The 17,007-nt window shown below is 44.0% G+C and overlaps 2 protein-coding genes across 3 annotated transcripts in view; one reads left to right on the top strand and one right to left on the bottom strand.

Moving 5' to 3' along the window:
* Positions 1-5,750, bottom strand: part of tet1 (tet methylcytosine dioxygenase 1) — a 33,234-nt gene extending 27,484 nt beyond the window's left edge. The window contains exons 1-2 of one of the 2 annotated variants that reach the window (XM_079729157.1): positions 5,484-5,750; positions 2,220-4,878 (exon numbers count right to left, since the gene is read on the bottom strand). In XM_079729157.1, the coding sequence (XP_079585283.1) occupies positions 2,220-4,715 (2,496 nt within the window). In that variant the 5' untranslated portion in view covers positions 4,716-4,878; positions 5,484-5,750. The remainder of the gene's footprint in view (positions 1-2,219; positions 4,879-5,483) is intronic. The other variant, XM_079729156.1, reaches the window with a different exon arrangement.
* Positions 5,751-6,868: 1,118 nt separating this feature from the next.
* slc25a16 (solute carrier family 25 member 16) lies at positions 6,869-16,408 on the top strand. The gene is made up of 10 exons (XM_079729164.1): positions 6,869-7,162; positions 7,583-7,708; positions 9,506-9,598; positions 9,696-9,829; positions 9,982-10,045; positions 10,864-10,985; positions 11,105-11,171; positions 12,279-12,441; positions 12,744-12,812; positions 13,344-16,408. Exons 2-10 carry the CDS (start codon positions 7,618-7,620, stop codon positions 13,498-13,500), a joined length of 960 nt encoding a protein of 319 aa, XP_079585290.1. The 5' UTR covers positions 6,869-7,162; positions 7,583-7,617; the 3' UTR covers positions 13,501-16,408.
* Positions 16,409-17,007: the final 599 nt, after the last annotated feature.

The raw sequence follows: 17,007 nt of genomic DNA, 5'->3' as shown, positions 1-17,007 counted from the left end.
GTCGAAGGTCACCGGCAGACAATGCGGTCACCATGGTAACCATCAGCGCGGCTGACATCCATTGGCCGTGCCGTGTGCCTAATGGTCGAGAAGGAGGGTGACGGTGAGGGTTTGGGGCTGGCTGACAGGATCATCTGCTGCTTGAGGTCAACCCGGTGGCTCTTCACATTGAGTCAGACCCCCTCTTATGTGGAATAAAAGCAATAGGTGGAGGCGGGGTGCACGGTGGCCTGTGCACTAGAGATGGTGTCGAACAGAACTGAATGTAAACAGCTGTGTGCACTGCGGGCTTATCTGAGAGCAATGGCCAGTGCCACCGGGCTCCATGCAAAAGCCACATACAACTACACAGGCATGTGGGTATGCTTACTTGTGTGCACATTGCCGCCATGTGCCACCACAGCACTGCGGTGAAGCCAGGTTTAATTCCATCCTGCGGCGGTCCATGTGTCTTTCTTTTAACCTACTTTTATGTCCGCCTCTACTATCCCGTCCGTCAACACACAGAAGCAGGCTACTAGAAAATACGACCCACCCACTCACCACCCCCACCGCCTTCCTTTTCACTTTCATGTTACTATTACACAATTATGATCCCATTATTTGTCATGAGGGTGTGTAAGCCTGACTCGCAAGACTGCCAGGCTAGTTAATCACAGATCAATATACACACCGGCGTTCACTCGTACACACACACTTAGCGTGACTGCTCTCTCCGGACGCAAAACTCGAAGACAAGATACAAGCTAGCCTTGTCCTACCTGTTTTTATCAGAAATCTGCCACAGCCCAAGGTTAGTTCACAACAGGCAGTAATAATAATAAAAAAAATCTACTGCAGCCTGTTCTTACAGCCAATAACATGCTGTTGTTGTGCTTCTCAAACCCCCAAATAATGATTTACTTACTTGAGCTCCTTAAAATTGGAGCTCCAGTGTGACTTGAATTCGACATGAATAAAACAACACCTGCCTTTGTTTCTTGAATGGCAACTCTCTTCCTTTTTACCCCCAGATGCTCTCTCTTTATTGTGCATTCAGTCTTTTCCGTTCATCCCGCTATTCTCCCCGCTGACCGGCCCACAAGAAACCACGTGCATCGGCTCCACACAAACCCTCCCAAACACTGTGGCGCATACCGGGTCCCACCGCCAACAGAATGAGCCATTCAGACAGAGAAAAACGTCAAACCAGGACACGCAAAGCCCCACGCGGTGACCCACATCACCCGACAGAGAGGGAATTCCGAGTGATATGTTTTCTAAATCTAAAGTTTGGCGGTATAATCTTCTCCTCCTCCTCCTGCTGCTCCTCCTCGGCCCATCAAATAATCCGTAGTGGCATGCGGGGACTGGAGGTCCCCGTGAATGCCGCAGGTGTTACATAATATAATCAGCCCCTAATCCGCTGCTCTTGCAGCAGCACACCGCCACCGCGGCATGCGATACTGCCTGCGTGTGCAGCGTGCAGCCTGGGCAACACAATGGCCAACACATGGTCACGGTTATGCACGCGCGACAGCGGTCGGTGCCACTCTCTGGGCTACTCACGGCGCTGGAGTGCAGTAACTCAAGCGCTGTCAGCGAGGGTTGTTTGGCAAGGCGGCGCAGGGCTAAAGTTAGCGTCTAAGCCTACTTGCAGGAGCTGCTGTGAAGGCTGTCCTCGGGCTGCGTGCCACATTTCACGATTTCTTTTACGAGTTCACATTGGGCTGTTTATGTGATTTTCGTTAATATAGCTTGTTGGTTGTTTTAGACGCTAAATCCTCCTCTAGTCTTAGAAAAGAGTCAGAACCAGTGCAACCAAACTAGTCAAACATTGTGGATCAGTTGCCAAGGAACTATTGATTTCAATCCTTTATAGCCATATGTTTGTCTGGAAAAGATCAGTGGAAAGTATTTCTTTCACGTAAAGGACGTCTACTCAACATAGAGCAGTGCATACTGCCAACAATACTGTAGCACAGCTCAAAGAGAGCTTATAACATGAGTATGTTACAACCACACACAAACAAACGCACACACACACACACACACACACACACACACACCCTAAAGTAACCACGTGCTGTGCAACTGCCGGCTCATGTGACAGAGCATTCACTCCTGACAGAGTAAGTAACTCACACATGCGCTGCACATTCACACATGACCCGACTTAAACAGTGTCCACATACACACATGCACGCACGCACGCGACCACAGCGGCTCCGGAGTCTCACCTGTAAAGCGGGGGGAGACAGCAACGACAAGGACCTCCTCTTCTTCAGCTCCACACACTTGCGCAGCTTACAGATCTGGTGGCCGGTGCTGCGGTTGAGGCAGCAGCTGCAACGGCCACAGCTTATCTTCCTCAGGCAAGGCTCGCAACCGCCGCAACGGCTCCTCTTCTTCTTCTCCTTCTCCTTCTTCTGTGCCCGGCCGGCGGCGGTCCAGGAGGGCATGCAGGCCCCCTCTGGGAACCCCCAGGACCCCCCGGCCAGGAGACCGGGGCCCGGGTCACCGCACCCGGCGTCGGACTCCGTGTCCAGGGAGGAGCGGGTGCTTTCTGAGCTGCAGGAGAAGGGGTAGCCACCTCCCCCTCCTCCACTACCGCCGCCCGGTGGGGAGGCGGTGGTGGTGGTGGCGGCGGCGGCGGCGGCGGTGGACGTCTTTGGCATCGACTCCTGCTCCGGCAACGCCACCGCAACCTCGCGGGTCTCCCTCGGGCTGGGCTCACCGGCGCCGGCGGGAACTACTGTGTTTCCGAGAGGAAGTGGTGGGAGGGAAGGGGGGACCTCCTGGTGGGGGCGGTGCTTCGATGACTCCAGAGCAGGTGGGGGACCTCTGTTATCCGTCTGGACCGGTGTCTGGGCCCCTCTGCTCTCCTCTCTGGGAGGGATCTCCCTGTTCAGGGCCTGCCCTGGACCCCACTGGTATAGATGCTGAGGGAAGATGGGCCCTAGGACCTGGGTTCTGGTAACATGTGCGTTTGGTGACATCGCGTTGGTCCGTGAGATTAGGTTGCTAACACTGAGAGCAGAAGATACTGGTTGATGTAGTTTAGCACCATGGGTGATGTTGGCTGATCGGATGTCTTGCCTGCCATGGGCAAGTATCTCTTGTGACTCCGACCCCACCGGGGATTTAACGGGTTCTGAGGTAGCTGTGATAGACACAGGGAAAGTCTCAAAAGGTGTCGCTGGTCTTCCTGTCAATGCGTCGCTGGACTGGTACAGATCAGATGAGGGAGCAAACAAAGTACGGTGATGGGAGCGAGCAGCAAAGGACGAAACATTGTTTCCTTCCCCCTGGTTCTCTCGAGGCAGAAGAGGAACAGACTCCTTAACATTGTCCTTAATCACAGAGCACCCTATTCTCTCCTTCTCCTCATGCCTTCCTTCTAAACACGGTTCCCTCTCTTTTTTTCGGCTCTCCTCTCCATCGTTCTCGTGGGTGGCTGTCACCGTCTGCCTCTCCGTCTCTGCCTCTCTCAGGACAGATGAGTTATCCTCTTCTTGTGGAGTAGAGACTTGCTTCCCATCGCTAGCAGGATCACCGGGTTTCACTTCGGCAATGTCGCTCTTCACCTCCTTGAGATCAGGAACGTTGTCACCAGGCTTCACCTCACCGTTATTTCGCCTAGTCTCCTCATCCTCAACTAGTTTCCCCACGCTCTCCATTCGTTTCTCTTGGTTCTCCACTCGTTTCTCCTGGTTCTCCACTCCTTTCTCCTGATTCTCCACTCGTTTCTCCTGGTTCTCTCCTAGTTTCTCCTGGTTCTCACCTAGTTTCTCCTGGTTCTCACCTAGTTTCTCCTGGTTCTCCACTAGTCTCTCCTCAGTGTCGGTGTGCTCAGGGACCTCAGTCTGGCTTGCCTCTCTACCACCACCATTGCTAGATCCCAGATCATGTGACCCGTCCCCTTGTTTATCCCCCGGGCCCGTGACCCCAGGCACTGGCTCATCCCCGACCCTCTGCTGGTCAGCCCTCTGTTCTGGCTCAATAATGACACTGTCACACCGGCCCCGTGCCACACACACTCGCTGTGTGTCGTCGCCGGGAGACGACTCACAGGGAAAAGGGCTGCTCGGGCTTGCATTGTTTACAGCTTCCGCTACCTGCTCTTTGAAAGCAGCAGCGGCCTGGCGGGGGTCACTTTTCAGCGCAGGAAGATCGGTTTCTTTGACACCGTCGTCATCGCTGCGGGCTTCCTCCTGCTCCTTAGTGTCGTTTGCATCGCCGCAGTCGGGGTTCACGGCCTCTTTCCGTGTGTTCCGACGGTGTGCAGCCGTCCCCCTGGCCAAGCAACTCCTGCCCTTCTTCTTCCCCCTCCTGGAGGGAGGCTTGGCGGGTTGGCAAGGACCAATAGACGCCCGGGTTCCCCGTAAGGACTTCCTACGCCCCAGGGGGTCCTCTAACTGAGCACAGTAGTCAGGCGGATTGCTTAGCTTTCTAAGCCTCGCCGATCCTGTTGTAGTCGCGGCCGGGATAACCTTAGAAGTGGCCCGCCCTGGTCCTTGACCGACCGGCCCACTGACCGCTTTACCCCGAGGGCTTCGACCAGACGGCGCTTGGGTCCTGCTAGTGGATCTTTTTGGTTCCGACGGTGTTTTCTGGAGTCTCTCAGTGGCTCTGCCTCGGGTTTTGGTGGACTTGCAGGTCTGTCTCTTTGCGGCGATTACTTTGGGCCCATTTTTTCTTTGGGAAGCGGGCTGTCTTTTGGAGGTGGCAGGCATGGTTGAAGGTGGGAGAGGGAAGGTGACGCGCACCCGGCATGGGAGCCAGTTGAATGTTTATCTTATTCCAAGCGCCAAACGGTTTGTTATTGTCTTCTTCTGCCCTTTGGATAATGATGCGCAAGCAAAATTATTTTTTCATTGTGAAAGGGCAGTGCACAACCTAAAACACCAAGCACAAGAAAGTTTTAATCAATAGTTATGCCATGGTAATTATGCAAGGATTATAGTATGTACAATACAAATCTAAACTTTGACAAAAATCTAAACACAAATGGTAAATAAAGATTGCAAATATGCAATAAGGTTACTTTCAATAGGCTGTATTTGGAGACTCAACAAAACGGTGAATACACATAACGGTAAACAAGCTATTAAACACCATAAATACATTTTCTTCCAACGAGTTGAACGCCTTCAAAACTACAGGCCTATAAACAAATCCATTTAATAACGTACAATTGCAACAAATGTGCACGCGTTGGCCGTGGCTTTACAATTTAAAGGGCAAGCCCAGTCAGATGTAGGCTTGGCTCGGAAGTCGGATCCTGTTTTCGTTTCTGACTGGCGGAAGAACAGTTATTACAACGTAAAAAAAAAAAGCCTTTCGCCTCGTTTATTACTTCGTGCACTTGACCGCTGTCTTTCGTACGGTTATCCAGATCCCAAAGAGCGACCCATCCGTACATTATAAAAACGAGTTTGTTTGTTTTGTTACCTTACGACATACGCGTTTACTTTAAACTGCAGCTCGAATACTTTACATACCAGAAAGACAGTTGTACTATCTGAACTGCTAATAATACTCCGAGACACGGACCTTGTTGGTTTCCCTCCTCGGCAAAACGGAGACAGACAGCGAGTCCGATCGTTTCCCACACGATGACACGTGGATACGGTTGAGTAGAAATGTGCACATAAGAAACGGCCAAGGCGGTAGAGACGGCAACATGTAGACTTATAGGGTAGGACACTCGTTAAAACGTAAATCCCTCTTATGTCAATCCATTCAGCGCAGCCCACTCTCCCTCGCTCGCTCCCTCTAGCAGACGTAACCTACGATCTCAAGCCAACCCGTCGGACTGGAGAGACGAGTAGCACAGAAAATGTGACATGGACTTCTGCACAAGTCCATGCAGTTTTTTTTGTTTTTTTTTGTAAACGAAATATGCTTTGAATATTATTTGATAATTATTATTATAAGAAATTATTTTGATGATTTGATTCGTTTGGTTTCGGTTTCTGTGTTGTTTAGAATACGTGTTAATCACAATGTTATTACAGCGTGAGCGTGAGGGTGTCGTGAATGACAGGTAGGGCCTATAGGGTGACCATTTTGACACCGGCCTTGTTTACTGTCAACACAAGTCTGCTGATGCCCATGAGTATAAAACGGTTAACTGAGATGCAGTAATAAACTAGAAAAAGATACAATGAAGAACACGAAGAAAAACACGCACATTGATCCGCGCGCGAGCACGCACAAACACACACACGCACACACAAATAAACACACGCACGCACGCACACACATAAACAAAACATATAACGAAGTTTGAACAATTAAATCCATAGTATCCTATCTATCTATCTATCTATCTATCTATCTATCTATCTATCTATCTATATATATATATATATACATTTGAAAAGTATCATTGAATTTTCAAATCACGATCTATATGATGCACGGATTTAAATTCACTTTTATATTATTGTTTCTTTCTAAAAGCCTATATTGACGATTGAATTCAAACCAATTTCAAGCCACTATTCCCTTAATCTACCAAATAACAACCACTTTAAGAAATAGTGCAGAATCATGAATTCTACTTGTTTGATAGGTATAAAATAACAATAACTTTTTAATGAATCTACATTTATCTACATCTTTTATCCAAGGAAATGCCGCCATCTAGAGGACAGTGGATGAACTTTTCTGAGAGAGATTAGTACAGAATCAGATGCATTTAGATGCATTTCAAAAATTGTATTAGACCAATAAAGGACCTATTACAATGTTATTGATTGGAAAAGCACGTTTAACCTTAATGTATTTAAAAAGTGGGACTCTCCTAAGATCAGTCAACGTCGCCCTACAGTACGCCGTCATCCCGGTGCGACACTTAAGGAAGGCAAGCGAAGGACACGGTTGTGTTTATGTATGCATCTGCTAGCAAAAACGACACACTTAAACATAAATTACTCGACCTGTCATCCCGTTTTAAACGTAAAAAAAGTTTAACTTAAACAGTGACAGGCTAATTTGAACCTCCGTTCAATGCCGGTGTGATTGAAGACGCTACACCATGTGTATACTGCTGTGTTGAATTACTAGAGAGGCAGTTACATTTACGCAATTTAGGAGGTTTCGCCCATTCATTGCTCCCATAGCAGGTGGATTTGGAATTGGATGGTCAGAGATCGTTACCGCTTTGGTGGTTTTTGTAAGTATACACATATAAAGCCGTCACTAAGGTTGGATATTATTAGACGTAGATAACGTCACTGAACCCTGGCACAAGACCCTACTGTGTGTGTTATAACACTTAAAGTTGTGTTTCGTTTAATACGTTGTGTTCTATGTTATGAATTCAATATATGAAGTCAGATTGGCCTATTTTGAATAATATTAAAACGCTATATGTGAACCCCACACAACTTTGTCAATTTTGACTCTCTTCTGACTCCTCGAAATCAGTCCATTCACACTTCAAAACGACCTCTGTCCCTTCAAGCGCATTTTATAAAGACCATTCGACGTTGTGCAATGAGAGCAAAAAGAGTGTTAGACAATCCTTGGTCTTGACATTGTTTGTTTCCATGTTTGTGTTTCGTAACGGAAGCATGTATTTTCTCCTTCAAAGCAAACACGGATGTGTCTTCTTTCTGAGTGATAAGAATGGCATCGGAGGCTACGGTCTCTACACCTGTTCCCATAAACAACCCTGTCCAGAGAGACTATTACTGGGTTCGGTCTTTTGTAGCTGGAGGTAAGATTCACATATCATTTATTTATAGCACTTTTGCCACTAGTGGTTAATTAGTTAAAACGTTTTCTTGAAGCCATGGTTCTATCCGGTATGCCTAGCTGACTAAAACAACATAAGCTGTCACGGACAGGTGGGCCTTTATCGTCTTAAAAAATGATAATAGACTTGGAAAGCAATATCATGAATTGATTACTAAAAGCAATTCGTCAATTACTAAACTGAAGGGTTGGATAGCTGAGCAGAATCATTGGCACAAATGCAACTGCTCTTAGTTTGATGCCACCAGGCGCGTCGTTAGACCTGGGCATTCGAGGCTATAGCCCCGGATCTTTTGGGAATAGCCCCGGATCGTTGTGCCGTCAAAATAAATAAATAATAATAATAATAATAATGATGAAAATAGCCCCGTTGAGTATACTTCTTTGTGGTTGCATTACCAGCAGCCATAGATGCAACATTGTAGCCAGTGAAAACCGCAAAATTCCGACGAGCCAATATGGTCAGATTTAGAATAATTTGTTGCAAAATGTTGCAAATTCAACGTCGGTATTCTTTCTTCTCTATGCATAGCGCATCTCGTCGATATTGCTGTTTCGTGCTGCTAGCCTTTTAGTGAGATCACAGAGTGTTGAGAAGGACAGTAATAAAATATCTTTGGTAAGATGGATGTAAGAAGAGAGACCCGCAGTGAATTCAACCCGGTCCACTTGACATCGGGTAGGTGCATGACAGTGGTACCGTAAAACTTCAACAGCCCGGGCTTTTATTTGTTTCAGTCACTGAACTTTCGAACAAAACTCTTGCTCAGCAAAGGTGGGAAATACTATCAAATGTATTATTTAAACCAGTATTAATATTAGTAACCGTAGGTTACCAGGCAATCGAATAACGCCTGCACGCATGTTATAACACACACACACACGGCTGATTCCATGGATGTACTTTGCGTGTGCCGTGTTTTCCCGCTGATGTGGCGAAGTATATGGTTATGCTGTTGAGAGCTTAAATAAATGGACTATATAAGTTGACTATGAACAATTATTGAACTTTAACATTTTGTGCAGCAAATTTGACAACTGACAGATGCAATATTGCAGCCAGTGAAAACCGCAAAATTCTGACGTGTGGACAGATTTAGAATTATTTGTTGCAAATTGTATTCTCTATGCATAGCGCATCAGGTCGATATTGCTGTTTAGTGCTCCTTGCACAGATTCAGGAGACCTGCAGTGAATTCAACCATGTTGAATTTATTGGGTAGGCCCATGACAGTGTTTATTTGGCTACAGGCTTTTCTAATGTCTCATTTTGGCTTCTGGTGTATGTGGTGCACTTTCCTATCCTTAACGTAAACATTAACCTACTCAGTAGGCCTGCCCCGACGTGAGTCAGACATGACGATTGGTCTTTCCTTTCCTTCTCAAACTACGTTACAATTGCATATTTCATCAGCCCGATTTTCAAATTTTCCCGGGGGAGAAACCCCCGAACCCCCCTTTTAAAAGGACTCTAACTTCTGGGCTATAGCCCCGAATGTTTCAATTGCTAGCGACGCTCCTGGATGCCAAATTTCCATACAATTGACATATACAAAAATATATAATTTTTTGTAGGTGACTGTCTGTCAATCCTTCTTCTGGCCTGGTGTGGATTAGTTCCATAATACCCATTCACTGAGAACACTGTACGCCGGTCTTAATAGTGCCACCCTGTGTGCTGAACAGCCGTAATGGGTACAAGACTGAACAAGATTGTGCTGCTAATAATACCATACATTTTATTCCCTCGTCTCACTAGGTGTAGCAGGATGCTGTGCCAAATGTACAATCGCCCCTCTGGACAGAGTGAAGATTCTTCTTCAGGCCCAGAATCCCCACTACAAACACTTAGGTAACCTGCTTTAACCTCTGTCTGCTCACAAACCTAACACAGCAGGAGGCTGTACTTTCTTCTCTCATTCATGCAATGATGTGCTTTTTAATTCAAGGTGTGATCGAAACGGTCCTCGCTGTCCCGAAGAAAGAGGGCTTCCTTGGTTTTTACCGGGGCAACGGGGCCATGATGGTCAGGATATTCCCCTATGGAGCCATCCAGTTTATGGCTTTTGACAATTACAAGAAGGTACTCCTGTCATCCTGATTAATGAGGATCAACAGCCGAAAACAATTATACTCCTATATTCGGCCTTGCATTGTACTTGTACTTTGCAAAAGGTGTGTTGTCTATGTGAAACATTGTTTTTAACCATGAGGACCTGCCGTTGTATTTTGCAGCTCCTGAGTAAACGGCTTGGGATCTCTGGCCACATCCACCGCCTAGTGGCTGGGTCGATGGCAGGTTAGTGAGCAGACATTAGAGCTGTCCTTGTTTTCTTCATTGGCCGCTTGTTGGACATCAAGGCATCCACCCATAAACAACGTATGAAGACAGTTGTACATATATTTGTATATATATATTTTTTTACCTTTTATTTAACCGAGGAGAAATCTCATTCAGATAAATATTTATTTTACAAGTGAGACTGGCCAACGTAGCAGCACACACACACATATAAATATTTATGTACGAAGACAGTTGTACATATATAAACATTTATAAGGCTTTACCCCTCCCAAGTATCAAGCACTGAATTGCCTTAAATGGCCATATGGGTCTGGGTGATCAAACCACCGCAACTGTCTCTGCTGGCTTCACCGAACCAAGAGTTACCAATGCAAAGTTTCAAAATGGCTTCCATGTCTGATTCTGCTGTAGGGCAGATAGCGTGGACATGCCTGTCAAAAATATAAACAACAGCAATTCAGCACTTTCATCACAGAATGGAGTTTGTGGACTACAAAAAAGTGAAATGCTGATAGTATACAAAATGTACTATCGCAAATAGCAAAGTGCAAATTGTGTTCACTCGTGGCAGGCATGCGCGCACGCAATGCTCTTCGGCAGAATTGGCGCAAGGAAGTAATTCTGACAAATTATATTGGTAACAAATGTTTTAGTGAAGCCAGGAGATATGGTTTGATCACCATGATTAATGTCAAGATTTTATTCTTCAAATAACGTGGGGGGATCATAATGCAGGGACACCATTAACACTTTTGTTGTCTGATGTCCAGATGCAATAGAAAAACAATGCTTCCCCCCCCTGGTGTTTACAGGGATAACTGCAGTGATATTCACATACCCCCTGGACGTCGTCCGTGCCAGGCTGGCCTTCCAGGTCAAGGGAGACCAGCGCTATACCGGCATTATCAACGCCTTCCAGACCATCTACCATAAGGTAACCATGCCATTTAAACCTTTGCTGCAAGACCAGCCGTGCAAGACCCATATCTCCACTTGCCTGGATCTATCGCAAAGCTTTTGTCAAACCTCAACGTCTACCTTGGGTTTCCCTAGGAAGGGGGTGTACCTGGGTTCTACAGAGGACTCGTCCCTACTATTGTTGGCATGGCTCCTTATGCAGGTGAGTGTCTTTATGTGGTTCATAGATTCTGTGTTCATAGGTTGTAGATTCCGATTACTTTATTAGTCCCTGAGGGGCAATTCGGCTTTACAGCCAACCCATCCATGAAGGGTAAAAAGAATGTTAAACTAGAAAAGTAAGTACGTAAGTACTGCAAGTCATAAATCAGCCTGTATACAGTTTCTCTCTCTCTCATAACATCCTACACATGACTCAATCATTACACACACACACCTGCCAGTGACGGAACAGATGTAGCAGTACAGCTTCACCTTGTAGGTTGTAATAGTTTAATCATCCTGTAAAGCTAGCTATGAGTGTGCATTATAATCATCCCTTGATAGTTTATGGTAGGGTTTTAAGGCTACCATAATTTACGACAAGAACATAGATTTGGTGTGATTCACTATATTCATCCCTTATAGGCTTTAGCCACATAGTAACACTGGGTAGGTTGTGGCAGTTCATAACCATGTTAGTGTGTTAACAATCAGGAGCTAGACCATTGTTACACAAGGCTGATATGTTGTGGCAAGACAGTGACAGGGGTAGCTTTTAATTTAATTTCATTTAAAAAACAACAGTTGACCAAAGAGCTATAAAAAAAAGATAAAACTAAAAACAAACAATAAAACAAGTAGCAATCATACATTTGAGACGACGATAATAATAGTAACAAAATAAATAATTACTATAAATAATTATTATTAATTACAGTAATAACAATGATAATGTAGGCTAGAACTTGCCACAATGCAATGCATCAATGTGCAAATCAGGATCAAAAGACTAAAAGATGAGATAAAGATGAGGTAAAAGATACTGAATTAAAGGCAATAGAGTAGGGATGGGTTTTACGGTCTGATTTAAAAACAGCTACAGAGGGGGACAATTTAATATGCAGTGGCAAGCTGTTCTATAGTTTAGGGGCAACAGCAGCAAATGCGTTATCTCCTCTAGATTTGTGTTTAGTTTGGGGAACAGCCACTAAGAGCAGGTCAGAGGATCTGAGACTCCTTATAGGAGTGTTTTTGACTAGTAAGTCAGATAGGTACATGGATCATTAATGGATCCTCTACCCCTACACCCCCCATTCCCTTTCTCTAGGTTTCTCGTTCTTCACCTTCGGCACCTTGAAGAGCCTCGGCCTGAAACACTTCCCTGAGGGCCTGGGACGACCGTCCTCAGACAACCCAGAGGTGCTGGTCCTGAAACCCCACGTCAACCTGCTGTGCGGAGGTGTGGCCGGAGCCATCGCTCAGACCATATCGTAAGTTGGGCCGCGCGTCCGGTGCAGGGGGAAAACTCTGGACTGGATCATGGAACGACGAATTACTTCTGTTTTGGGTTTGATGTCTGGAGACGTGAATTGGCGAGTTGATGGACTAGTACCTCGGCAGATACTTTTATGAAACTAATTGCGGGGAGTTCTGAATCGTGTCACTAAGGAGCCAAAAGCGGTTAGGCGCTTGCTAGAGGATGCCTTAAAATAGGGGAGGGAAGCAAGCAACTCTCAGCTCGGTGCTGATTTCCGATGTTATCTGAGCCTCTGTTCTTGTGTGTCGTGTCCAGCTATCCCTTGGACGTGGCGAGGAGGAGAATGCAGCTGGGGACCGTGCTTCCTGACTCTGAGAAGTGTTCGTAAGTAGCACAGCTTTATCCTCTCCACTTTTGATATGGCTCGGGAGATTGCTGGTGCATTGGGAAAGTAACCGTGAACAATTATGTTTTACATTAAGATTAGGAGTTCAGTCACAGATGGTAGGAGTGGACTTGATTTATGATATTGAAGGGCATTCAAAGTAATTTTAGTTTTAAGCATCTTTGCATGATTCTGCCAGAAATTCCACCCTCTCATCTGAGAAATGTATTTTTTTAATGCCGACTGTGTTTCAAAATGAAAAGTCCCTATATTTGAAAGTCTACTTAAATTACATTTTCTGTGCAAATGTGAGAACTGGCACATTAAACATTGAACAACCGGATATACTTCCAATGCAGTCTACTGTGCCCGATCATTTAACTTATTTTCATCGATCGATGACTCAAGTTTGAAAGTCTATTGGAGATCCCCTTTGATCGTTTTTGCCATTTGTTAAAGGTGAAAGAGCCTCTGTCTTATTTCCAAATCTATTTTCTCTTCTCCCCCCGCCTCCCCTCTCTCCCAAACAGCTCACTGAGCAAGACCCTGAAGTACGTCTACAACACCTACGGCGTGAAGAAGGGACTGTACCGAGGCCTGTCTCTCAACTATATACGCTGTGTGCCTTCCCAGGCTGTCGCCTTCACTACCTACGAGTTCATGAAGCAGGTCCTTCACCTCAACTAGCGGTCCCACCCTGGGACAAGGAAGCCTAACGGACATTCTTTCATTTTTTTCTCTCCATGCCATTATGCAGAATCAAATGCTATGAGCTTTGGACCCTCTTGGATCAAGGCCCATTCACAGGTTATTTGGGAGTTGCTCTCTGGTTGAGCTCATTATGCTGCATTCACACGGGTTCAGGCAGAATGTTGACGGTAACATAAGGTGAGGCCGGCGTAAAATACCGCAACAGTCACGGTAGACTGCATCGCCACCCAGGGTTTAAATATTGTAACTTTTTGTCGGATGGACTTTACAGCTGAATTTTTAGTAGCTCCCTCACACAAGAAGAAAACACGACCGATCTGGACAGTGGAAGCTAACAATATGGGATTTCATAGCCACATGTTTTACAAGAATATTTGTTTAAAGTAATAGACACAAAATAATTGTATTTAATATATTTGAGTTCACCATAGCAACATAGCGCCCTGCTTGTTTCGTTTTGGTTCCAGAATATGTCGTCCGTCTGACTCCACGTGAACACAGCATTGATACAAGTGGGCTGCTCCTTTCACAAGGTACGGTTATGGACACGGCGTTGTGTACCAGAGGGACCCCAGTGATGTGTTCTTGGTGAGCCGTTGGCCTCAAGTGTAGAAGTAAGCCTCTTCCCAGTCATCGGACTTTGCATTGGCCCGCAGCAAATGGTTTTGCTCTGCTGCTGCTGCCCCCTTTCTTAATTTATTGAAATTATTCAAAGTAAATTATCTTCAGCCTAATGTTCAGAACGGTGGCGTGGTTTTAGCCAGATCTGTGTGATGGACGGATACGGCAGGGATAAACAAACATGTGCAGTTGCGAATGGCCTAGTGTCCTGCCGACGGATGATGTGGGTTTGTTCTCTATGAGTCGCACAGTCCAGACCAAGCCAAGGTCTTCCACAACCGGCAACAAAGTGTTGTAGGAACACTTAAACAATAACACCTGATTTAGCATTTAGGTTTGGTACTTACTTGATGATGACTAGTTTGAAAGATGGCAGGATGTCCAATGCTCATTTAAGGGTGTGTGTGTGTGGGTGTGTGTGTGTGTGTGTGTGTGTGTGTGTGTGTGTGTGTGTGTGTGTGTGTGTGTGTGTGTGTGTGTGTGTGTGTGTGTGTGTGTGATCTTGATGAAACGCTGGCAGAGATTTAGGGTCCAATAGCTTTCAGACATATTATTGTGGCTTCTGAAAGCTTAATTAATTTAGTTTCAGGGTCTTTATCTCCATCTCACGTACAAAATTTATTTGCAATAAGGGTTTCATAATACAGGGAATCTTTGGACTGACTTTTATGAGCGATGGCTGAATAGAAAGTGAACTATAAATTTGAACTAAACAAAGATGTTTGTTCTATTGCTGACAAAGATTAAATAGGTTCTGTATTGATGTTTATATTTTGTGTATACATATAATTATTTTTTTTCTGCAATGATCAGGGGTGTTTTTGTTTGTGATTTGATGATGATGCAGTTTGTGGTGGGACTATGTTGATATGCTGTCATAGCGGTTGAATTACATTATTTTAGTCAAAAGGATTGAAAAGAAATGATAGATTTGCACTTCAACACAGCGTCTCCAGCCTTGTTCTTTTTATTTATTGACTTGGCAAACTGTAGCCACTGAGTGGCAGTGTTTAATATAGATGGCGTTTACTATCAGAGATTATTGAACAAATGTTTCAGTTATGTCAGTTAACAAAGAGCATGGACTGATAGAGGTACATAGGCCTCTTATTTACCCTTGATAACAAACTGTCAGAACAGTGACGGGTAAGGTGAGGTCGTTTGTAATAGGCACATATGGTAGTGAATGTACTTTGTCGTTCAAATGTACACATTTTCAGTGTAGTTTGTAAACATCAGCTGATTGCAAGCAGTGAGTTTTAGATCAATGAATGATCTTAATCAGACTTAGTCCTTTAGTGTAACATGACATACTACAGCATAAAATTATGTCATGATCGGTCTCTCCGTAATCCATTTCTGAAAATTGGTTTATCAATTTATTTTCCGGTTGGCATACTAAGAAAACTGTCAAGTGCATTCTGTTATTTTATTTGATTTCAGTTTTTTCTTGTTTGAATTGTATGTAGGCCTATTAAAATGGATGGTTTAAATTTCTTTGCATGTAAAATGCAATTCAAAAGAAGAATTTTGTTTTTTAATTATGTTTTGATTTAAGGCAATGCCATCACACAAGCAGTGTGAAGTCGTTAGAAATAACGATATAATATAACATTTGAAGGCTCAGGACTAAGGTTTTTTAGCTATAGCACACTGTTTATTGTTTTTGTTTTTTAGGGTTAGCAACTAGTTTTCAGTGTAGCTCCTAAAATCGTTATGGTGCTTTTAAGGTTTAAAAAGATCCAATCAGGTATTTTAGCAAATCAATGGTTGGAGCATGTTTACAAGAGTCTTCTGCTTAAAACCGACTAACCTTTCTGATCAACCAATTGATTTAATAAGGGGCTGTTGTATGATGTGGAATTTTTCATAGTCTTAACGGAATCACATTGGCCACAGATGACTGTATAAGAGTCATTTGCGATCGGATACGTTACAAATAGACTTGTGTCTTGTGCCAGCTTACGCCTCTACAGCAAGTTATTATTTACCTTCATCTTTCATTCTGGTGGTGCAATAATTTCAGTCACCTAATTTACATACAAGATTGTCAACATATTTCAAATAGCAATGTTGTGATAGTTCATTTTGTTATTTTTTTAATCCTACCAATGCGACTGTTTGTTTTGCTTTGACTGCTCATTGTAAACACTTATTTTGGGAGAAATTAATCAGGTTTAATGTATAGCCTAAATGTAAATGTCCATCATGGTCGGATGTAGTTCTTAAAAGCAGCAGTGTTGGAACAATCACCAATCAATAAAATGCCTTTCAATACGTTATGAGTTGTATTCTATTTGTTAGGCATATACATGTTGACCGACTACTTCAAATGAATATTGTATGGGTCATAACAATTCTGACAGCTGATTTGTGACTTCACGGACGATGTACACTCAAAAAAATAACTTGTTGAATTTACTTTTAAAAATCTTTGTAACAAATTGCACTAAAAAAAAAAGTAACTTTAATAATCAAGTACAAATTAATTGCCACCAACAAGTAAAATGTACTTGCTGCTAACCTTGACATTTGTGAAAATATTAAGTATATTTTACTTAATACGTCGAAACAGGAACATCATGGTCAACAAAATATTGAGTAAATCTTACGAACTGAATAAGTAGATTTTACTATACTTTTTCTGTTTTCATTACTCGGTTGTATTTAGTGGTTTTACACAATAAAAATCACGTAAATGTTGCTTAATTTCTTTTTAAATATTGCTAAATGCTCAAAGCACTGATAAAACTATTGTATGAAAAGAAATAACTTGAAAAGTGTTACTTATTTAAAGTAGCCCCACATACACAACTTCAAAAACTGAATAAGTCAACAAAAAATAAGGCACTGAGCTTATTA

Source organism: Pollachius pollachius (genome assembly GCF_949987615.1).
Source record: "Pollachius pollachius genome assembly, chromosome: 2".
NCBI lineage: Eukaryota > Metazoa > Chordata > Actinopteri > Gadiformes > Gadidae > Pollachius > Pollachius pollachius.
The sequence above is the reverse complement of the archived record's forward strand: the minus strand, read 5'-3'. Positions and strand labels throughout refer to the sequence as shown.

Excerpts from the sequence above, each read along its gene's own strand:
- slc25a16 (XM_079729164.1), top strand. The coding sequence starts at position 7,618 with ATGGCATCGGAGGCTACGGTCTCTACACCTGTTCCCATAAACAACCCT. Across the intron at positions 9,599-9,695 it reads TCCCCACTACAAACACTTAG|GTGTGATCGAAACGGTCCTC; the intron begins GTAACCTGCTTT and ends TTTTAATTCAAG. Across the intron at positions 12,813-13,343 it reads CCTGACTCTGAGAAGTGTTC|CTCACTGAGCAAGACCCTGA; the intron begins GTAAGTAGCACA and ends TCTCCCAAACAG.